This window comes from Syngnathoides biaculeatus, chromosome 4 (genome assembly GCF_019802595.1).
Source record: "Syngnathoides biaculeatus isolate LvHL_M chromosome 4, ASM1980259v1, whole genome shotgun sequence".
NCBI lineage: Eukaryota > Metazoa > Chordata > Actinopteri > Syngnathiformes > Syngnathidae > Syngnathoides > Syngnathoides biaculeatus.
Window position 1 is genome coordinate 474875 of NC_084643.1, and position 23628 is coordinate 498502.

Consider the following 23628-nt stretch of genomic DNA (forward strand, 5'->3'; position numbering starts at 1 on the left):
CTCTATTGCAAGTTCTCTCACTTAGAAAATATGGAGGGGTCTGAAATTTCCATGGTAGGTGCATGTACACTGTGAGAGATACAGAAATCACAAAGTATGATTTTTTTTTTTTTTTTTTTACAATTTATTTGTGTGATAGAGATGCAAATAAATATTTCAACACCGGAGAAAATCAATGTTAATATTTGGTATAGTAGCCTTTGTTTGCAATTACAGAGGTCAAACGTTTCCTGTAGTCGTTCAGCAGATTTGCACACACTGCAGGAGGGATTTTGGCCTACTCCCCCACACAGATCTTCTCTAGATCAGACAGGTTTCTGGGCTGTCAGTGAGAAACACGAAGTTTAAGCTCCCTCCAAAGATTTTTTTTATTGGGGTTTCGGTCTGGAGACTGGCTAGACCAAGGCAGAACCTTGATAGGCTTCTCATGGAGCCACTCCTTGGTTTTTCTGGATCTGTGCGTCGGGTCATTTTCATGTTGAAAGACCCACCCACGACCTATCCTCAATACTCTGAGGGAAAGAGGTTGTTCCCCAAAATCTCACAATCCATGGCCGTGGTCATCCTCTCCTTAATACAGTGCAGTTGTCCTGTCCCACATGCAGAAAAACACCCCTATAGCATGATTCTACCGCCCCCATGCTTCACAGTAGGGATGGTGTTCTTGGGATGGAACTTCTCCAAACACGGTTTGTGGAATTATGACCAAAGAGTTCCCTTTTGGTCTCATCTGACCGCAAAACCTTCTCCCATGACTCCTCTGTATCATCCGAATGGTCACTGGCAAACTTAAGACGGGCCTTGACATGTGCTGGTTTAAGCAAGGGGAACCTTCCGTGCCATGCGTGATTTCAAACCATGACATCACGTCTTAGTGTATTAGCAACAATCACCTTGGAAACGGTGGTCCCAGCTCTTTTCAGGTCATTGACCAAGTCCTGTCGTGTAGTCCTGGGCCTGTTCCTCACCTTTCTAAGGATCGTTGAGACCCCACGAGGTGATATCTTGCATGGGGTTCCAATCCGATTGAGATTGACTGTCATGTTTAGGTTTATCACACAAATAAATGGTTAAAAAAAAAAATCATACATTGTGATTTCTGTATCTCCCTCACAGTGGACATGCACCTACGATGAAAATTTCAGACCCCTCCATGATTTGTAGGTGGGAGAACTTGCAATATAGCAGGGTGTTCAAATACTTATTTTCTTCACTGTGTGTGGATGAAATGCTCAAGCGGTGACGGGGAAACGGGTGAATTTGAGTTGAATCCAAAACTAGTCAAATATACAGTATATACTGATAATAGAAGAATATGATAACAAAATGTGGACGAATGTCAAATCCAGTGCGTCCTGCAAAGAAGCGCGACGGCTCCCTCACCCAAGAAACTGCATCCCGGCAGGGCCGAGCGAGATGATTCTGCTGGCCAGGCCTTCTCCCTCCACCAGCGGCGGCGGGCTGGTCAGCTTCTGTGGCTTCACCAGGCGGCAGGTGATGCGGGTGGGAGCCGCGCAGGTCCTCGGGGGGATGATGACCCGCAGGCCGTTGTGCCTGCTGCCTCGCATTGAGCCGCCACGCGCGTCCACCATGAAGCTCACCAGAAACCTGGCGGCGGACACCAAACAGGCTCTCAGTTTTTTTCCACGTTGTGATCACGGTTTCGGTTTGGTAAACGTTCCACCGGGCTGACCCTGTGTGTATGGGACTGGCGACCGGGCTGACGTTGTCCGATGTCTCCGTTGCGGGGCTGCTGGGAATCAGAGAGTCTTCGTCGTACTCTTTGGGCAGCGGAAGCGGAGTGTGCTGAAGCCAAAAAGGACAAATAAAGTCATCGGCACAATGGCAAAAACGAAGCTGCAATATGATTCACAGACCAGCATCAACCTAACGTAAAATTAAAATTTTCTGTTCTTTAGCTATTATTATTCACATGGGAATTAATTTTGTGATGTTTATCATTGGAGTAGCCGCGAACGCTCAGCTGTGTGATGACAACAACAACCTTCTTCTTTCCCTCACCTCAACCCTTTCTTTGGTCTTCCTCTCCCTCTTTTGCCTGCCAGCTCCATCCTCAGCACCCTTCGACCAACATAGTCACTCTCTCGCCTCTGAACATGTCCAAACCATCAAAGTCTGCTCTCTCGAACCTTGTCTCCAAAACATCCAACTTGGGCTGTTCCTCTAATGAGCTCGTTTCTAATCCTATCCAAGCTGCTCACTCCAAGCGAGAACCTCAACATCTTCATTTCTGCCACCTCCAGTTCTGCTTCCTGTTGTCTCTTCAGTGCCACCGTCTCTAATCCGTACATCATGGCCGTCCTCACCACTGTTTTATCGACTTTGCCCTTCATCCTAGCGGAGACTCTTCTGTCACATAGAACACCAGACACCTTCCGCCAACTGTTCCACGCCATTTGGACCCATTTTTTCACTTCTTTACATCACTCTCCATTGCTCTGTATTGTTGACCACGAGTACTTGAAGTCGTCCACCCTCGCCATCTCTTCTCCCTGGAGCTTCACTCTTCCCCCATCGCCCCTCTCATTCACACACATATACTCTGTTTTACTTCGGCTAATCTTCATTCCTCTCCTTTCCGGTGCGTACCTCCATCTTTCTAATTGTTCCCTGCAGATCACAATATCATCTGCGAACATCATGGTCCAAGGGTATTCCAGTCTAACCTCGTCTGTCACCCTATCCATTACGACCGCAAACAGGAAGGGGCTCAGTGCGGATCCCTGATGCAGTCCCACCTCCACTGTAAATTCCTCTGACACACCTCCGGCACATCTCACCGCTGTTCTGCTGCCCTCATGCATGTCCTGTACTTTTCTAACATATTTCTCCGCCACATCAGACTTGCGCATGCAGTACCACAGTTCCTCTCTTGGTACTCTGTCATGGGCTTTCTCCAGGTCTACAAAGACACAATGCAGCTCCTTCTGACCTTCTCTGTACTTTTCCACGAGCATCCTCTTTGACAGTGTCAAAACTGAATTTATCTTTGGCTTATCTAGGCTGTCGGCGTACATGATGATATGAACAATATTTACACGGTAACTTCGCTATTTTCACTGAAGAAATGCATGAAAGATCCCCAATTATGCTTTGAAAAGAGTCTTTCCACCGACTTAGTTCCGTCGGGGCACACGTTCTACCTGATCTAGATCGTGTTCTTTCAGGATCACCGTCTCGGGAGAAACACGCGGAATCCTGGGAATGGCCGGAGAGTAATTTCTGTTGAATGACAAACAAACATAGAAACAAAAAGTCAGAATGAGGCTGTTTCACTGGCACTCCCCCCGGTGCTTTGGTTTTGCAAAATAAACTATATTAAGTCCTCTGCTATCCAGTTGAAGTCTCTCCCCCGCTTCCCAGCCCCCTTACGCTGTGCCCAGCCCTCTCTCGTACTCCAGTGATTTCTTGGGGGAGAGGAAATCGTCATCACGGTCTTTCATGTCATCCATCTTCATGTACCTGGCCCCCTCGGTCCCCAGGAGCTCCTCTCCTTCACAGAACAACATGCCAAAGAGAGCGAACAGACCGAGGTCAGGTTGGTCAAACCGCAAAAAAAAAAAAAAAAAAAAAAAAAAAAGGAGAAAGAGAGAAAAGTATTAATGAAGGGTTAAACGTCAGATGAAGCGCGGACGGCATGGATTTCGGGACAGAAAGCGCTTCAAATGCGACGGACCGTGATTTGATGAAACGGCAACTCATCAGAATTGGAGTGGTCACCTTACAAATGTTCAAAACACAAAAAGATGACAATAACGTGATGTTTTCAGAACAGAAAGCAAGGCGGTAGAATCTATACAGCTCGTGCACCTACGTCATCAAATCACGTCATTAGCCGGAAGTGCCGGTCAAACAAAGCCATTCTTCAATGCTAAGTCGAACGGAGACGACGCGAAAATACGTCTTGATAGCTCAACGCCCAGAGTTTTGTCCGATACCGTTAAACTTTTAGAAGGTGATATAATAAACAAAGGTATGTGGAAAAATGAGAAACACTTGGCATAGAGGACCCATATTTCCTGCCGAAGTCGATGTAATCGCCAATAAGAAATTGGATTGTTAACCCGCTTCCGCTTGTTTTGGACAACAGGATCTACACGTGGATCTGGTGAGTAATTCGTCGAGATTTACACAGAAGAGTTTGAAAGTTTAGAAAGGTCTGGACGCATATAAATACTTTGTTGCTGGATCAGTTCTCAGTCAAGAATAAATCCCACATAGTGATGGAGCCACTCAGATTTTTTCAATACAAATGACAAGTGGTTTTACACAAACTTGCATTCATTAACTATGATTGAAAAAAAAATGACAGCGCGTCTGCTCCTCCGTACCGGAAGTGTGTTGCGGCCACATGTTCAACTTTGGTAAGCTTCTCCGTGTTCTCAAATGAGTCCAATGCGTGTGGACAAAAAAGAAAATAAACCACCGGGATAGGCTTCAGTCCCCGTACACGGAAGCGCGTTGCGGCCACACGAACTTCGGTAAACCTCTGTGTAACCGACGTTTTATCTTATTATTTTTTTTTAATACGCATTGGACTCATTTGAGAACAATGGAAATAAGAAAAAAAAAGTCTGTCAGGGAGAGGTTTAACGAAGATTAACGTGTGGCCGCAACACGCTTCCGTGTACGTTGGAGATGACTCCCTATCTTTTTTTTTTTTTTTTTTTAAACTCATTGTTCTCAAATGAGCCAACTTGGCCTTATAAATACGTCATGGGAATTTGAGATTGAGAAGAATAATTCCCACCTGAAATGAAGTGTTTGCTACGCAGTCATGTGTGTTTGGTTGGGCACCATCCATCACGTTTAATTGCAGAAATCCATCGATATTTTCTGGTCTTTTCATCCGGTATTCCGCAGAACGATCTCTTTGAATAATCTGTCTCGTCTATTGTGGCACAACAGGTCTCGGGTACAGTAAAAATTCCCCTTCGTTTCAACGTCCCCCACAATGTCGAGCAGGTCTGTTTGACAGCCAATAAATATGGCGCAGTGAAAACGTGATGTCACGTGGACAAGCTCTATAGAGTAGAGTTGATTTTTAAGCAAAAAGGTTTTACTGTATTTGTGTACGTGTTATCACTTGTAATAGATATTTCAAACAGCTCCTCCACTCCTTTCTATATTTCGAGCAACAAAAATGTGCCAGTTAAAATACGAGACTTAAATGGTTCAGTGGTGCTCACTCAGATTTTGACGTCGCCAGGAGACGTTTAGATTTGACAATATTTCCTTCAACAAGATACGTTAAGAGTTTGCAAATCCAAACAAATAAGAAGCTCAGCGGAGTTGCAGCTAGCTTGTAATTCTGTGTCATTACAAGGTAATTAAGCCCATCACAAGTTCTCAACGATGCAGAATTTAGTTTAGCCGTGGTGAGACCGGCACCTGTAAATGTGTTTCACGTGGAACAACAATGGTGATGCACAACACCGCTCCATTCGAATGTTCTTCAAAAGTGTGAACGTGAAAAGGTTACAGGCAGTGTTGCTGATGGGCACGTGGCAGTGCAAAAGAACAGACTGGATCTCACAGCACAGAAACAAGAGAGCAGAAGTTCAGAATGGGCAAGGCTCAGCTTGAAATGGACACATGGACTCGACTTCATTCCAGAAACTTACCGACGGCACACGTGGAGGAAAAAAAAAAAGACATGCATACCTAATGTTAGCTGCGCAAGTCCTAAAAAAGGTGCAAAAGAGTAAACAAAAACAAAAAAGAATAACTTTGGGGCTATTTCAACATAGCTTACACTGAAGATGTCAGATAACATTGCGATTGAACGAACGATTCTGGCGTCGTACCTTCATCCTCGGACACATCCAGTATCTCATCCACTGTTTCTGGGAAGCTCATTCGGTGTTTCTCTGTGGTGGTCTGAAGACCACAGACAAAGGAAGCAGACGTTTAAAAAAGCCCGTTTAACACCACCGAGATATCCAAACTCGCCCACCATAGACGCCGTCTCCTCCGTCACCAGCTTGAGCACGTCGATGACGGAGATGTAGCCCAGCCTCTTGGCGATGGCGAGGGCGGATGTCCCGTTCTGAGGGGGCGGAGACGCAACCGGCGTAAAGACGCGCCAATGGCGTTTTGCGAGGCGCCGTCGTGCTCACCGTCGTGGTCTCGTTGGGCTGGGCGCCGTGCTTCAGCAGCAGCGTCACGATGTCCGTGTGTCCTTGCTGGGCGGCCTGGTGCAGGGGCGCGTAACCCAGCTGGAGAAGATAAGAAACCGCGATCACGTCACTTCTGACTTGATTAACGCGCACCGACAGTGAAGAAAATAAGTATGCGGGCTGTCGCTGAGAAACACTGACTTTCCAAAGATTTTCTATTGGGTTTAGGTCTGGAGACTCCTTGGTTTTCCTGGCTTTGAGCTTCGGGTCATTGTCATGTCGAAAGTCCCAGCCACTGTCATGGTCCTGGCGGTCCAGCCCTGGCTGGGCGGGTCCCGGCACACCGGCGCTGATTCAGAGGCGCAAACCTGTGCCTCATCCTGGCTGATTCACCCCGGTATTTATAGGACCCAGGGAATGACTGGTCTTGGCCAGATCATTCTGTCACGACCCATCGGTATGGAGGGAGGACCGAAATGCAGGACTCCGGAGACGCAAAGGTAGTTTGGGAAAAGTGTCAAGCTTACGGGGTCGGTCGGAGGACAGGCGGAGGTCGGTACACCAGGGTTGACGATGATGAGTACGGGAGTGCAGGAACGGGGCATGAGTTGCGACGATCTGGCGAAGACCAGTTGTCCCCAGGATCCTATAAATACCGAGTTCAATCAGTCGGGATGAGGCGCAGGTGTGCGCCTCCTAATCTGCTGGCCACGCCCAGCCAGGACTGGAAGGCAGGGACATGACAGCCACGACCCATCTTCAATGCTCTGACTGAGGGAAAGAGGTTATTCACCAAAACCTCACAATACATGTCCGTGATCATCCTCTCCTTAATACAGTGCAGTCGTCCTGTCCCATGTGCAGAAAAACACCCCCATAGTATGATGCTACCGCCCCCATGCTTCACAGTATGGATGGTGTTCATGGGATGGAACTCAGCATTCGCCTTCCTCCAAACACAGTTAGTGGAATTATGACCAAAAAGTTCCATTTGGTCTCATCTGACCACAAAACTTTCTTCCATGACTCCTCTGTACCATCCAAATGGTCATTGGGCAAACTTAAGACGGGCCTTGACATGTGCTGGTTTCAGCAGGGGAACCTTCCGTGCCATGCGTGATTTCAAACCATGACATCACGTCTTAGTGTATTACCAACAATCACCTTGGAAACGTTGGTCCCAGCTCTTTTCAGGTCATTGACCGAGTCCTGTCGTGTAGTCCTGGGCTGATTCCTCACCTTTCTAAGGATCATTGAGACCCCATGAGGTGATATCTTGCATGAGGCTCCACTCCAGTTGAGATTGTCATGTTTAGCTTCTTCCATTTTCTAACGATTGCTCCAACAGTGGACCTTTTTTCACCGAGCTAGCTAGCTAAGACAGTTTCTCTGTAGCCCTTTCCAGCCGTGTGGAGTTGTAGAATTTTTCTCTGGTGTCTTTGGACAGCTCTTTGGTCTTGGCCATGTTACAACTTTGAGTCTTACTGATTGTCTGGGGTGGACAGATGTCTTTAACGACGTGACACAGGTGCATCTGATCCAGGATCATACATGGAGTGGAGGTGGACTTTTAAAGGCGGACTAACAGGTTTTTGAGGGTCAGAATTCTAGCTGATAGACAGCTGTTCAAATACTTATTTTCTTCACATCACTTCCAACCATTCCTTAAAAAAAGCACATTTATTAGGTCTTGGCGTTGTGCCACTGCACATAGTTTATTTTACCCTTACACAGAAACCTAATTGAAATTAACTGGCTGTACTTTATGTTTATAAAGCATTTAATATAACAGTTAAATTTGACACTATGTTCCTGGCTGGGTTCCAGGCAAAACTTTTATTTTACAGGCTTCACTTTGACCTGCCAAATCCTCCTTCAATGTCCATCATTTGCATATACATCGATTAAAAAAAAAACATTTAATTAATCCTGAGAGGTTAAATAAGCATTTACTATGTACAAATCCGACTGTATTATTAGAATTGGAAACTCACTCACCCGCGTTTTGCTGTTGACGTTGGCCTGTTGCTGCACCAGGAACTTCACCATCTTGATGTTGCCATAGTGACACGCTACATGGAGAGGGGTGTAGCCCATCTGGGGTGACACAGGCAGAGAGCCCGTGACCTTTAACCTTTCATCTTCAGTGGAAAGCTAATTCTAAAAAAAATGACGTCACCTTCGGTAATAGTTGAGCTATTTCATGCTTATTAAACTAATAAATTTTGTAATATTTTACAAAATATATTTCTGAGAAGAAATTGGGAATATTTATGGCACACAATAAATGTTTTTTTTGTGTGTAAAATTATAATTATCCATCCATCCATTTTTTTAGCCGCTTATCCTCACGGGGGTCACGTGAGTGCTTAAGCCTATCCCAGCTGTCAACAGGGAGGAGGCGGGGTACATCCTGAACTGGTCGCCAGCCAATCGCAGCGCACATAGCGACAAACAGCCGCACTCACAATCACATCCATCCATCCATTTTCTTTTGCTGCTTATCCTCACGAGGGTCGCGGGGAGTGCTGGAGCCTATCCCAGCTGTCAACGGTCAGGAGGCGGGGTACACCCTGAACTGGTTGCCGGCCAATCGCAGGGCACATGGAGACAAACAGCCACAATCACAATAACAGCTACGGGCAATTTAGAGCATCTAATTAATGTTGCTTGTTTTTGGGGTGTGGGAGGAAACCGGAGCACCCGGAGAAAACCCACGCAGGCACGAGGAGAACATGCAAACTCCACACAGGTGGGGTCGGGATCGAACCCGAGACCTCAGAACTGTGAGTCTAACACTTACCAGCGTTCCACCATGCCACCATGAATATAATTGACAAATAAAAAAAATATTTGTAACTAACTACAGAATGGCTGCAAAACAAAAAGTGGGCTCCAGCGCTTACAATCAAAGAACAAAATGATCACCAGTAATATTTAAAAGAAAAAGTACACACATTTATATGATAGCACTATTTAACTGACATACTAACAATTCTCAGTTGGGAATTGCAAATTATTACCAGGGCGAGTCTCCATTTGTTCTCCACCTTGCAGCAAATCAGTCGCGAACGTACAAAATGACCACACTTGCTAGCGTTGCTGGAATCGTCACTTTCTTCAAAAAAAATAGAAGCTAAAGGCATTGAAAAAAAAAACGATAAATATATCAACATTGGAAACAAGTTGCTGCTCTTGCTTGGTTGCACGTGAGCAGAAGCGCAACGTTATCTTGTTTGAGTTTACCAGGCCATTTCAATGCTACAGTGAAGAAAGTAAGTATTTGAACACCCTGCTCAATTGCAAGTTCTCCCACTGAGAAATCGTGGAGGGGTCTGAAATTTTCACCGTAGGTGCATGTCAACTGTGAGAGAGATAATCTAAAAAGAAAAATCCAGAAATTAACTTTGTATGGTTTTTTTTTCAACGATTTATTTGTGATACAGGTGCAAATAAGTATTTGAACACCTAACGTCTATCAGCTCGAATTCTGACCCTCAAAGATTTGTTAGTCCACCTTTAAAAGTCCACATCCACTCCATGTATTATCCTGAATCAGATGGTCCTGTGTCAGGTCGTTAGCTGCATAAAACAGCTGTCCACCCCATACAGATGAGACCAAAATTGAACTTTTTGGTCATAATTCCACTAGCCGTGTTTGGAGGAAGACCAATGATAACTTCCATCTAAAGAACACCATCCCTTCTGTGAAGCATGGGGGTGGTAGCATCATGCTTTTGGGGTGTTTTTCTGCACATGGGACAGGAGGACTGCACTGTGAGATTTTGGGGAACAACCTCTTTCCCTCAATCAGAGCATTGAAGGTGAGTCCTGGCTGGGTCTTTCAACACGGCAATGACCCGAAGCACACAGCCAGGAAAACCAAGGAGTGGCTCCATAAGAAAGATAACAAGGTTCTGGCGTGGCCTAGCCAGTCTCAAGACCAAAACCCAATCGAAAGGAGGGAGCTGAAACTCCGTGAAACCTGTCTGATCTAGAGAAGATCTGTGTGGAGGAGTGGGCCAAAATCCCTCCCTGCAGTGTGCGCAAACCTGGTGAACAACTACAGGAAACGTTTGACTTCTGCAATTGCAAACAAAGGCTACTGTACCAAATATTAACATTGGTTTTCTCAGGTGTTCAAATACTTATTTGCAGCTGTATCACACAAATAAATCGATAAAAATAATCATACACTGTGATTTCTGGATTTTTCTTTTGGTTGGTTTCTAAGGGGGAGAACTTGCAACTTACTAGCAGGGTGTTCAAATACTTATTTTCTTCACTGTAATAGTGACAAAAACATCGGTGACCTTGTGTCCAGCAACCAAGTGGAAGTGCGAGGAGTCAAGACTATTCTATGTCAGTAATGTGGGAGGCACAGTGGACTCGAGAGAGATTCCATCAGGCTTGTGATTGATCCAAAAAGCTGTTTTTTTAGAAACCTTACCCGTGTGGCCGAGTAGACCGACGCGCCTTGCTTCACTAAGATGTCAGCAATGCCAACGTGTCCCTCCTGTGCCACAAGATGGAGCGACGTCAGTCCACTCTGTACGGGGGGAGAAACAAATCCATCATTTACACGCTGGATCGCACGTGCGCACAAATATGCCGAAATGTTCTTCTGGCCTTGTTCCCGAGGTTGACGTTAGCCTGCTTGGAGATGAGCAGCGAGACCATGTCGGGCCTCCCTTCCTGCGAGGCCAGGTGGAGCGGCGTGACGCCCTGGAGAGATTCGGCGTTGGCCGAAGCGCCGGACTGCAACAGGCTGTTCGCCACCTCCATCTGATTCTGCTTGGACGCAATGTGCAGGGCGGTGTAGCCATTCTAGAGGCACACAAAAAGATGCGGGTGCAAAATAAAAAAAAAAACGTTCACGCGGCACGTATTGCACGTTCCTTACGGATGCGGTGAATTCTCGCTCACCCTGGCGGCGCTGTGTGGAGAACCCCCTTTGCTGACGAGCAGCTTGACAACATCCAGGTTGTTGTGATGCACGGCGACGTGCAGGGGAGTCAGACCGTTCTAAAACAATACCAACATGGAAAGAGTTTGAATCGATTAACAGTGAAGAAAAAAAGTATTTGAACACCCTGCGATATTGCAAGTTCTCCCACTGAGAAATCGTGGAGGGGTCTGAAATTTTCGTTGGAGGTGCATGTCCACTGTGAGAGAGATCATCCAAAAAGAACAATCCCAAAATGTAACTATTTATTTGTGTGATACAGCTGCAAATAAGTATTTGAACACCTGAGAAAACCAATGTTAATATTTGGTACAGTCTCTTTTGTTGCCTGTCGCTGAGAAACACGGAGTTTCAGCTCCCTCCAAAGATTTTCTTTTGGGTTTAGTGTCTAGATACTGGCTAGGCCACGCCAGAACCTTGAAATGCTTCTTATGGAGCCACTGTTAAGTTTGCCAATGACCATTTGGTCACGGGAGAAAGTTTTGTGGTCCGATGAGACCAAAAAGAACTTTTTGGTCATAATTCCACTAACTGTGTTTGGAGGAAGACAAATGATGAGTTTCATCCCAAGAACACCATCCCTAGGTGTGGAACTTGGCTAGTCCACACCAGAACCTTGATATGCTTCTTACGGAACCACTCCTCGGTTTTCCTGGCTGTGTGCCTCGGGTCAGTGTCATGTTGAAAGACCCAACGACGACCCATCTTCAATGCTCTGACTGAGGGAAAGAGGTTGTTCCCCAAAATCTCACAATATGGCCGCGGTCAACCTCTCCTTAATACAGTGCAGTCGTTCTGTCCCATGTGTAGAAAAACACCCCCAAAGCATGATGCTACCAACCCCCATGTTTCACAGTAGGGATGGTGTTCTTTGGATGGAACTCATCATTCGTCTTCCTCCAAACACAGTTGGTGCAGTTATGACCAAAAACATTCCCATTTTGTATCAAAACTTTCTCCCATGACTCCTCTGTACCATCCAAATGGTCACTGGTGAACTTAAGACGGGCCTTGACATGTGCTGGTTTAAGCAGGGGAGCCTTCCGTGCCATGCGTGATTTCAAACCATGACGTCTTAGTGTAATACCAACAGTCACCTTGGAAACGGAGGTTCCAGATCTTTTTTAGGTCATTGATCAAGTCCTGTCGTGTAGTCCTGTGCTGATTCCTCACCTTCCTAAGGATCATTGAGATCCCACGAGGTGATATCCTGCATGGGGCTCCACTCCGATAAAGTCAGACCGTCATCTTTAGCTTCTTCCATTTTCCAACGATTGCTTCGACCTTTTTTCACCAAGCTCGCTAGCTAAGACAGTTTCTCCGTAGCTCTTTCCAGCCGTGTGGAGTTTTACAATTTTGTCTCTGGTGTCTTTGGATAGCTCTCTGGTCTTGGCCATGTTGCAAGTTTAGTCTTCCTGATTGTATGGGGTGGACAGGTGTCTTTATGCACCTAACGACCTGACACGGGTGCATCTGATTCAGGATAATACATGGAGTGGCCGTGGACTTTTCAAGGGGGACTAACAGGTCTTTGAGGCTCAGAATTCTAGCTGATAGGTGTTCAAATACTTATTTGCGGCTGTATCACAGAAATAAATCGTTTGAAAAAAATCCCACATTGTGATTTCTGGATTTTTCTTTTTAGATTCTCTCTCACACAGTGGACATGCACCTACCAAGAAAATTTCAGACCCCTCCGTGATTTCTAAGTGGGAGAACTTGCAATATAGCAGGGTGTTCAAACACTTCTTTTCTTCACTGTATGCGGTTTAGCGCAAACTCCAAAGAGTTTCTTTGTATCTTGCCTTCCCAGCAGCATTCGGGTTAGCTCCCCTCTCCAGCAACAGCTCGGCCACATCTACCTTGCCGTACTTGGAAGCCACGTGAAGAGGAGTGAAGCCTTTCTGCGGCGGCACCGGCGGGGCAACGGACACACGATCAAATCCATTTTTGTCGGCCCAAAGAAAGAAAACAACCCCCGGGCCGTCACGCGGTACCTTCGTCATCTTCGTCTGCTGCGCTTCCATGTCCAAGAGGATGCGCACGGTCTGCGCGTGGCCCTCGCGGGCAGCGATGTGGAGCGGCGTGTGTCCCGCCGTGGTCGTGGAGTTGGGTTTGGCTTTGTGCTCTAGCAGCAGTTTCACAATTTCCTTGTGGCCCATTCGAGCGGCACAATGGAGCGGCGTTTGGTCATCCTGGGAATGGCGGCAAGAGATGACGATTACATAATTGGCTGCTTCGTTGTGATTGTCACTTTTTTAAAAAAAATGGAAATTTCCCGCTTCAGTGTGTGGGGAGTAAACAGATTCCAGGAATTCCAAATTTGTTTATTTTTCCAATCACAATTATAGATAAAGGTTTTGATAAGCGTCCTCTTTGGCTAAAAAATAAAAATCATGCATAACCTCATGGAAGTGTTAAATATCCACCTTGGCCTTGGCGTCCACCGGTGCCGCATTCTGTATTAAAAACTCCGCCACCTCAAAGTGTCCTGCCCGGGACGCCATATGGAGGGGGGTTTCAACTTTCTGCCCACGACACAAAAACGACACACGCCATAACTACACAAATCGAAATTCACGAACGTACTGGATCACAAAACCCGTCAGCGGATAACGCGTCGCACCACGTTCGAAGCGCTGGGCGAGGCTCCTTTCTGCAGGAGGATCTTCACGATGTTGAGGTGGCCCATGAAAGACGTCACGTGCAGCGGCGTCAAGCCGGACTGTTTCAAAACAGAGATTTAGAAGTATGACGGGGATAAGCGTCGAAATGACCGAGAATGACGTCGATGATTTCGCCTCACCTCGGTCACGGCCTCGAGTGACGCCGCGTGTTTGAGCAGAAGATCCATCACGCGTATGTGATTCTTTTTGCACGCAATATGCAAAGGCGTAAAGCCGTTCTGAAAACAGAAAAAAAATATGCGACACACGTACATTTGCGGTTGAACAAGTCAGATTCGAACAAAAACCCAAGACACTTCATTATGCTACGATATAAATATCAATTTAAAGTGAGCCACGGCCACTATGGCGATGGTGCGCTTAAATACAGTGGTGCCTTGGTTCTCGACCACAATCCGTTCTAGTTTTTTTCGGGTTGAAAACTTAAACGTTCGAAAACCGAAGCGCGTTTTCCCATTACAATGAATGGAAAATGAAATAATGCGTTCCAAGATAAAAAAAAACATTTTTGTAAAGCGTTTTTTTAAAAATAGCTTTTCCCGATAATAAACTGCATAGTAGAAATACATACAACATATAATTAAATAATTTCTGAAATATATTTTATATTTTTTGCTTAAAATATATTCTTTAGTAGTAGAGTATGCATTGCCGTGTGTGTAGCGACTCCGTCCCCGGCCTTTTTTTTTTTTTTTTAAATTAACAGTGCAGAATAACTTTAAACAAGCAATAATGAGGGGAATGTTTTTTTATTTGCACAGAAAGTACGTAACGTACAAAAAAAAATTAACTATAGGTAGGGTTAATGGAACAAAAGAAAAAAGCAACGCAAAGCAACTTTCAAATGTCTTCGGTGGGGGTGACTCGCCCCATTTTAACAAAGAAAGAATCGAATGTAGACTGTTTCTGCCATTTTTTGAGCACCTTCCTGAAGTGGCTCATAACAACGTCACTGAAAATTTGCAGTGCTCGGCAACATTCTGCTTTGTTAGGGTGACAAAATTATGGATGCCGTTCCATTTAACGCAGATAGCTTTCATATCGGCACTTGAGACATCCTTCCTGCCAGCTTGGTCAACACGGTTGCTCCTTGAGCAACATCACTTGCTTCGAGGGCATCCTTGCGTTTCAGAATAGTGCTAATCATCGATTTCGCCGAACTTCTTCGATAGCTCAAAAACACGCACACCAGATTCGTATTTGGCTATCAAATCCTTCTTGGAGTCGACAGTTTTACGCACCACTTTCCTTTTTTTCAGCACCAGCAGTTCCACTTGGCTTTTTTGGAGCCATGATCAGGGGTTAATATTGCTCAATTTTAAGAAAAAAAAGTCACTACAGTACTGGGAAATGTCCGCGAGCAGAGGAGTGGTTGAGTCATCTGGTTGTGCTGCGTGCTAATGTTACGTTTTTCCCATTTTTTTTTTCAGGGGTGCGTTCGAAAAAAAAAAAAAAAAAAAATCTCGAAATTTCTGTTTGAAAACCGATTTGTACGAAAACCAAGACGTCGGAAAACCGAGGTACCATTGTATAAACAGCGCGACTAGCAAGAAAACCTTGCATAATACCTAGGACCCGATTTCTGTGGCATGTTAACGTTTCCCAAAATACGCTGTGAAGCACTATCATCATAACATCGCAAAAAAAAAGCATTTTTTTTTGTCATAAAAACATGATCCGGGGTTAATATTGCTCAAATGGAAGGAAAAAAAACGTGCACGTGCAGAGGAGTGTGCGGGGTCAACCGGATGCGTCGCGCGGTACGTCTTTTCCGTTTTTTTCGGGGGTTGCGTTCAAATTCACAATAACAAATCATTGTGGGTCGTTTGAAAAAAAAAAAAAGTCTCGAAATTTTCGTTCGAAAACCAAGGTAACCACTGTAACAGGTATTAATTGAACAATGTTTTGGCTGGCGGCACGGTGGCCTCACAGTTCTGAGGTCTCAGGTTCAATCCCCGACCCGCCTGTGTGAAATTTGCGTGTTCTCCCCGTGCCTGCTCGGGTTTCCTCGGGGCACTCCAGTTTCCCCCCACATCCCGAAAAAACATCCAATAATTGCACACTCGAAATTGCCCCTAGGTGCGATTGTGGGTGCGGCTGTTTGTCTCCATGTGCCCTGCGATTGGCTGGCAACCAGTTCAGGGTCTACCCCGCCTTCTGCCCGTTGACAGCTGGGATAGGCTCCAGCACTCCCCGCGACCCTTGTGAGGATAAGCGGCGTAGAAAATAGAAGGATGGATTGCACTATGTCAGACTACTGCAGTAAAATATTGTATTCTGATACCACCGCATTCCACTTTTTTTTTTTTTTTTTACAATCAGTGGGCTTTTATCTTGTCAAGAGTCGTTACCGTGGGGATGACAACACAAGTGGAACACGCAGATTGTATTATAAGAAGAAAACGGAGGGGGGGGGGTGTGATGGTGGCGCTCAGGACGGAAGGAAGTTCATTTCAGGCTTGCTTGTTCACGTATGATACAGCTCATAAGCAGACAAGAAAACTTTACGTAGCCGACCAAGCTAGTGCTAGCGCTTGGGTGTAAACATGCTGCCGCTCTGATATGATATCGTGAAAAACTGCTGATGTTTTTTTGGGATATTTAGCTTCTTTTATACTGCTTGTAAGAGACATTTACCTTTCTTGTGAAGTCTAAAGTGAACATCAAAAAGCAGATAAATGTATACATCACTTGTCCCTGAAGTTATTGGCTAGTGAGTACAACGTTGACGTTTACAATGTCGTGTGGTCACTGACCAGTGCGCGAGAGTTGGGTTTGGCCCCCTTGTCCAGCAGAGCCTTCGCCATTCGGTGGTGCCCGCAATGCGCGGCCACGTGCAGCGGGGTCAGGTGGTCCAGCGTGATGTCGTCAATGTCTGCGTTGTACTGCAGGAGCTGCTTGACGCAGTCCACGTGGTCCCCCTGTGCCGACATGTGGATCGGAGACAGGCCGTTCTGCGAAGCACAAAACCAGTGAGTCGCAAAACAGATTCTTGCGTGTTCGGCGTTGGACTCGGCAGGACAGTCGCAAAAATCGGTGATTTGGGTTTTTATTTTGCTTTCCAAAAAGGCCGGGAAAGTTCCCGACTGGAGACTGAATACCTTGGTCTTGGCCTGGATGGGGGCCCCGTTGTCGAGAAGAATTTCTATGATTCTGACGTGACCATTTCTCGCCGCGCAGTGCAGAGGCGTGAGCTCGTCCTGGCGAGAGGCGATTTCTATTATTGCCGGCGAACGGCACCGGGCGAGTGCGAGACCGTGAGAAGACGCCGCACCTTGGTCTTGGCGTCTATTTGTGCCCCTCGGTCGAGGAGGAGCCGGACCATGATCACGTTCCCCCGTCTGGATGCGATGTGCAAAGGGGTGATGCCGTTCTGCACGTATTTGCGATTTAGACGAGCAAAATGAGCATTAAAAACAAAAAAGAAAGCACAGTCAGCATACATCCGTACTATGAATACATAAAGTTGTCTAAACGTGCCAGGCAGCACCGGAGCAGTTGTTTAAAAGTGTATCATCGTTGTAATCATAATTGTAATTACATATTGCATTATACTGTAGTTAGCATTAAGCTAGGAGACTTTTGCTGAACTGTCTCGATGTGCGCTGCGATTGGCTGGCAACCAGTTCAGGATGTACCCGCCTCCTGCCCGTAGACAGCTGGGATAGACTTCAGCATTTCCGCCACCCTTGTGAGGATAAGCCGCTAACAAAATGGATGAATTTTGCCGAACAAAATTGATCCTTGTTTGAACATTTTGCTCCCTTTTGTTTTATGTGTCAATTTTACAGTAAACATCAATGGGGAGTGAGAAATGAGCACACGTTGCCTCACGTTTGGAGAAATGCGAGAGGGAGTCGAAGTGCTAAGGAATAAATCGACTCTAGAAAGCAGTTTTTAACAACTTTAAAGGTCCACTGTCATGAAATGCATCATTTTTAGTACGTTATTAATGAAAAAATGGCAGCCGGGATGGACCCATGCGTTTTTCCACCACAAAACATGATTTTGACAAATGTTTTTTTTTGTAACTCCCGCCATAAAAATCCTCTCAAGGGATTTGTTTTCGAGAAGAAGCAGGAAGTGATGTTAGTAGCAGAAGCCCACTCAAGTGGTCTCGTTTGTTTCTACTAGTTTCCCCTGCTGGGAGGTACCTCGTTGTTCCTTCGTGTTAGCCAAAATGCCGGCTCGCTGTATTGCTGGATATTGCTCAAACACTCAGATGGATGGATTTGCTCTTCATACTTTTCCAAAACACCCGGTTCGTCGTGAAAAATGGATTGCACATGCGCAAAGGACGAGAGCTTCATGGGTTCCAAATGAAAGGTAGGTGTGTATACTGCTACTAAAAAAAAAAAAAAAAAAAACAGTTGGCGGGGGGGGGGGGGGCGTAATCCGTAAATCAGGGGTGCTAAATGTGTCGATGTGCGCATCGGAAGTGTTCCGCGCAACAGCCGATGAAGGACGGCCTCCGCAGGCCTCGTGGATCGCCGCTGGCCTTGTCGATACGGCTTTGGCCGGGGTGGCCCGTAGCGGCGCCGGGCTGCGGTGGCTCATCTCCACTGTGGAGGTAGATCGGACGGGGAGGCGGTTTGGCTGCGGCAGCGTTGCCGCTCTTGGGCGGTGTTGTTTTTATCACCGCCGCGCGGAGGTGGATCAGGCCGGGAAGTGGTTTGGCTACATGCCTTGATCCGCATATCATCTAAATATGGCGCGAAACAATAGGGTAATATTGCCCCGGTCACTTCACTCGGTTGTGAGATGTTCTTCGAAAAGAGCTCCCATGTCAGAAGGGGCGTGTTTGTCTCGCAACGTAGGTAGCACAGTGTGATGTCACGGACAGAAGATGTAGCCAATATTGGGACCACTTGGACGTCGAATGAGACTTCCGCAACTTTGCCCGTGGATGACGCGCTCTCTGCTTACATTTATTTTTTCGTATAGTCATTGAAGTGAATGATATTATATGTATTTTTCATTACAATATCTATTTTAGAATGTTTATAAGGATGACACTTGGACTTTAAGTGGTAGTCAAAATGTATTTAAAGAGTGTGGGAAGGATCCAGTTTTATATACATAGTGTCTCTTTACTGCGATATAGGGTGAAACACATACCACACGATAAACTGAATTCACCGATGAGCAATTTCATACCTTTGGGGTGAAATTGACATTGGCTCCTCTGTTGAGAAGAAGCTGAGCCACATTCAAGTTTTCATAGTGTGCGGCAATGTGCAGGGGTGTGAATCCAGTCTGCAAGGACAGCCGAGCGGTACTTAACTGTCTTCCCCGGACTGGACGGTCTTAACGCCAGCAGCGCCGCATACCTTGCTGAGCACATCGGGGTTCGGGTCATTCTGCAGCAGAACCGCCGCCGTGCGTGTATCGTCGTTGCGTGCCGCGATGTGCAGCGCGGGCAGGCGGACCTTCCCCTTGGTGCCGTAGTTGATGAGCAAGGCCACGATATTTTCGTGGCCCTGCTGGAGAGCCACCGCCAGAGGAGTGAATCCATCCTGCAAGCACGGAGCAGACACTCAGAAGGCGGCTCGATCGGGCGGGGGCGATCCGAGAGGTTGCCGGCGGCGGAGGCTGATGAGCACACAACGCGACGGGGGAGGGGGGAATTTGTCAGAATACTCGTTGGAAAGGTCTCCCGCTCTTTGGTACCTCGGTCGGAATGCTCTGATTAGCCCCGTTCTCCAGAAGAAACTTCACAACCTCTAGATGGTTTTCTTGTGCAGCCATGTAGAGTGGAGTGAAACCCTTCTGTCTCGGAAATACACACACAGCAGAGACGCCAAACGCAAGGACAAGACAGAAAGTTACACACACACGAGGACGGACACCAATACACAGAAATATAGGCGCAAAGACACGTGTTGACGTCGCTACTGCCGGTACGATGCGATGGTCTCTCAAGCGCACGCCGCACGTTGGGGGGCTGACCTGCGACTGAGCGTTGACGTTGGCCCCGTAGTTCACCAGCTCCGTGACCACCTGCTCCTGCCCGGCCAGCGCCGCGATGTGCAGGGCTGTGTTCCCTTTCTGGGGAGAGCAAACAGTGAAACGCGGGAGGTGTAGAAAATATTCTGACACGTAAAGATCGGGGGCTTGCTGCTAATGCCGTCTTTTCATGAGCGAAACGACGGATTCATTCCAGGAAGTGCTCACGATCAAACTTTTAGCACTCACCTTGTGACGAACCTTTTCACATCTTTTATTGAATCCATCCATCCATTTTCTTAGCTGCTTATCCTCACAAGGGTCACAGGGCAGCCTATCCCAGCTGTCAACGGGCAGGAGGCGGGGTACACCCTGAAGTGGTTGCCAACCAATCGCAGGCCACATAGAGACAAAGATTCGTACTCACAATCACACCTCGGGGCAATTTAGAGTGTCCAATGTGGGAGGAAACCGGAGTGCTCGGAGAAAACCCACGCAGGCACGGGGAGCGCATGCAAACTCCACACAGGCGGGTCTGGGATTGAACCCGGGTCCTCAGATCTGTGAGGCCAACACTTTACCAGCTGCATCACCGTGCCACCCTGGAATATTATTATTATCATTTTTATTGTCAAACAAAGAATAATAGTGTCCAATTAATGATGCATGTTTTTGGGTTGTGGGAGGAAACCGGACTGTTCGGAGAAAACCCACGCAGGTGTGGCACATTGTGTTTGGAGTGGAATTGCTTAAACGTTAATAACGTACTGTTAGAAAAATTATTAATTTTGGCCCACCCACACAACATTTTTTTTTTAAATAATTTACCACTTAAATTCAACTCTTAAGTATAACATTTGCTTTGTTTAAATGTGTTCGATATAGTAACAGCAATTCGCCAGCAGAGGGCGCTGTGTTGCAGCCGTCAGCCAACGCTGCCCAGCTCATTCGCAGAAGAAGCTATTTATAACGCGTATTCTTTGCCGTTTATAGAAATAAAATACACAACTTTAATATGCTGCACAAAGAATTGGGTGACTGCAGTCTTTCAAGTGTAACACAGGCACGGGGAGAACGCAAACTCCACACGGGATCGAACCTGGGTGCTCAGAACCGTGAGGCCAACGCTTTTACCAGATGACCCACCGTGCCGCCTCTTTTATTGAATTCACAATAATATTGATTCATAGTGTGGAGTTTAAAACTAACTACGCAATCAGTCCAAATCCACGTTTCCCCTTTGAATACATATGCTGTGGTTTTTATCGTGTGGTTTCAACCCTTGTGAGGATAAGCAGCTCGGAAAATGGATGCTTTCAAGAGATAACCTCTCTGCTTTGGATTAGCTTTAATCGCAGTGTCATGATTATTATAATTATTATAACACTTGGGGCGGTAAAGCGTTGGCCTCACAGTTCTGAGGACCCAGGTTCGATCCCGGCCCCGTCTGTGTGGAGGTTGCATGTTCTACCGGTGCCTGCATGTTTTCTCCGGGCACTCCGGTTTCCTCCCACATCCCAAAAACATGCAGCATTAATTGGACGCTCTAAATTGCGCCTTGGTGTGATTGTGAGTGCGGCTGTTTGTCTCCATGTGCCCTGCGATTGGCTTGGCAATCGGTTCAGGGTGTACTGTTGAAATCTGGGATAGGCTCCAGCACTCCCCGCGACCCTTGTGAGGATAAGCGGAAAAGAAAATGGATGGATGGATAACACTTGGACATGTCCCGCATATGCACTTCATTTTGACAGATGAAGGAAAATGTCATGCTGACGGGTTTTTCACCTTTGTAGTGGTCTCCAGTACGATTCCGTTGTGAAGCAATTCCAGCACCATTTTGACATGGCCTTCTTTCGAGGCCAGATGAAGCCCGTTGAGACCATTCTGAGTGGGTGGGGGGAAATCATATTTAGAGTGAAATCAAAAAGTTATACTGCTGTCAAGTTTTCACACACGTGGATCAAACACGCGTAGGAAAAATTTGGTTTGCAAGTCACAAACCAGAGGAGGCAAATACTTACGCATGACACCATAGATAATTAGCAAAAAAAAAAAAAAAGAAAATATGACTACAAGGATGAAAATGAGAATGAAATCATTTTCATTAAAATTGATGACAATGGCAGGAGGAGGAGCGGACAGCGGCGGGCTGGAGCGAGATGGCGGGCCGCTGGTCTCGTGGCCGGGAAGAATACGAGCCGTGTGGGATAGGTCTGACCTCACACAGCCTTCCTTCAGCCGCACAGGACATGTGAGGTTGGACCTTTCCCACACCACTGATATTATTCCTCTGAGTGGAGAGACCACAGCAGACCATCACTCTACTGCAAACTCAGGAGATGGTGCGACAAGGGGGAGGGAAAAAAAAAGGGGGGGGGGGACAAAACAAAAACAAGCACAGTGACCGTGAGGGAAAAGCTGCTGTCGGGTTGAGAGAGAAAGAAAAAAAAAAAAAATCACAAGAGCAGAGCAGGAGTGAAGCAGTGTGCCGGTTAGCGAGCGGTTCTAAAACCCACCACCACAGTGGAGACCCTCACCCCCTCCTTGGATCAAAAACGGTACATCACTAACGCAGCAGTCGCACGGGCACAATGCCAATGCGTCAAATCTTGCCAATCACTGGCATAAAACCAAAAGAAGGCGTCTGCATCCAGTAAAGAAGTAACGTGAGAGAAGAGGGCTTTAAAGACCCTGTAAAGTGAATTCAGAGATTTGTTACTGAAAGCGTTCTTGAGCGCTTACGTCCATCAGGGGTCAGCCGACGCGACGGACCTTTCCGACTTGTCGATCAGTCGTATAATAATAGCCAATCAGCAACAACAGCCGCATTGTCTTAACCCCTGGCTTGACACGCCCCTGTCGCTGTACTGTCCCACAAGCAATGCTGGTTGTCAGTAGCAGGCACTTGGAAAAGTTAACGTTACGAAGAAAATGGTCCTCAGATGCACTTGAGGAACGCGCAATTCTGATGAAAGATATCTTGCTCCATTGATTCATTTTACAAAGCATAAAACACAGTCGAGGAAGTGTCTACAATGGATTAAGGGTCGCGGAAGAGCCTGCGTACAACTAAATGTGGACAATATCAACAAACAATAGGCTGTATGTTTGATGGTAAGTGAGGGAGAAGTATCTTCTCTGAATTATTATCAGTGCTTTATACATTGCAGGAGAACAACTTTCACTTTCTCAGTGTATCACTGACCTGCTGAATGAAATGTGTCATGTTTTATGCCGAAGAGTCGGGTTAGCGATACGTAAATGCGCCATGTCATGCAAGAGAAATGTCTGTCTATTTTTATCGCATCAGACTTTTAAAACAGAGCACTAGGTTCCATTACGAGCCAAGTCAAATGACTAAAAGACTACGATATTACTCGTGATTTTTCCAAGTAAAAAGTACTCACCCCGCTTTACATGCGCATTACGATTCCACTATTTTATCCTGTTGGATTTCAATATGAAGTTTGTGAGGCGTCAAACTTTTTTTCCGCCGATCGCCAAAGTTTCGCTGTAACTCTGACGTTGCGTCCTGCTCCGTCCAAAATCTTAAATTCTGTGTACATATCCTTGCGTGAAATAGTTGAGACCTCTCTGGAGAACTCTCTTGCGCAAGTCTGACACATTTGGCATAAAACATACCGCAATATTATCTGGCATACAGGATAGAGAATCGACTTCAAACCTGTTCTGATCAGTCGCCACTTTGGAAGCTTGCGGGGGCATGGTAACCATAGCTAAGGGGGCGGAGCTTAAGAAGGCCAGTCAGAAAGGTCCATTGCGATGAGCGGTTTCCCTTTTGATAGTCTGCTGGCACGGCCAGATTAGAGCGCTTCATTGTCGGCCGTCAGCAGAGCTCTCATGTGGGGGGGATTTTTTTGTTTGAAAA

General features: G+C 46.4%; 1 protein-coding gene across 5 annotated transcripts in view; it reads right to left on the bottom strand.

The window, feature by feature from the left end:
- Positions 1–23628, bottom strand: part of ank1a (ankyrin 1, erythrocytic a) — a 111174-nt gene that overhangs the window by 27669 nt on the left and 59877 nt on the right. For 2 of the 5 annotated variants that reach the window (XM_061817068.1, XM_061817069.1), the window contains 25 exons: positions 21525–21623; positions 19743–19841; positions 19464–19562; positions 19124–19309; positions 18951–19049; positions 17068–17166; positions 16895–16993; positions 16550–16747; positions 13913–14011; positions 13733–13831; positions 13536–13634; positions 13104–13301; positions 12912–13010; positions 11067–11165; positions 10770–10967; positions 10591–10689; positions 8139–8237; positions 6141–6239; positions 5978–6070; positions 5829–5901; positions 5686–5706; positions 3394–3514; positions 3165–3243; positions 1694–1806; positions 1384–1608 (listed from right to left, as the gene is read on the bottom strand). In XM_061817068.1, coding sequence (XP_061673052.1) covers positions 1384–1608; positions 1694–1806; positions 3165–3243; positions 3394–3514; positions 5686–5706; positions 5829–5901; positions 5978–6070; positions 6141–6239; positions 8139–8237; positions 10591–10689; positions 10770–10967; positions 11067–11165; positions 12912–13010; positions 13104–13301; positions 13536–13634; positions 13733–13831; positions 13913–14011; positions 16550–16747; positions 16895–16993; positions 17068–17166; positions 18951–19049; positions 19124–19309; positions 19464–19562; positions 19743–19841; positions 21525–21623 — 2891 coding nt within the window. Of the gene's footprint in view, positions 1–1383; positions 1609–1693; positions 1807–3164; positions 3244–3393; positions 3515–5685; positions 5707–5828; positions 5902–5977; positions 6071–6140; positions 6240–8138; positions 8238–10590; positions 10690–10769; positions 10968–11066; positions 11166–12911; positions 13011–13103; positions 13302–13535; positions 13635–13732; positions 13832–13912; positions 14012–16549; positions 16748–16894; positions 16994–17067; positions 17167–17947; positions 18139–18950; positions 19051–19123; positions 19310–19463; positions 19563–19742; positions 19842–19988; positions 20083–20166; positions 21180–21524; positions 21624–21760; positions 21928–23628 lie in introns of those variants that run through there. The other 3 variants (XM_061817070.1, XM_061817071.1, XM_061817072.1) reach the window with 3 other exon arrangements.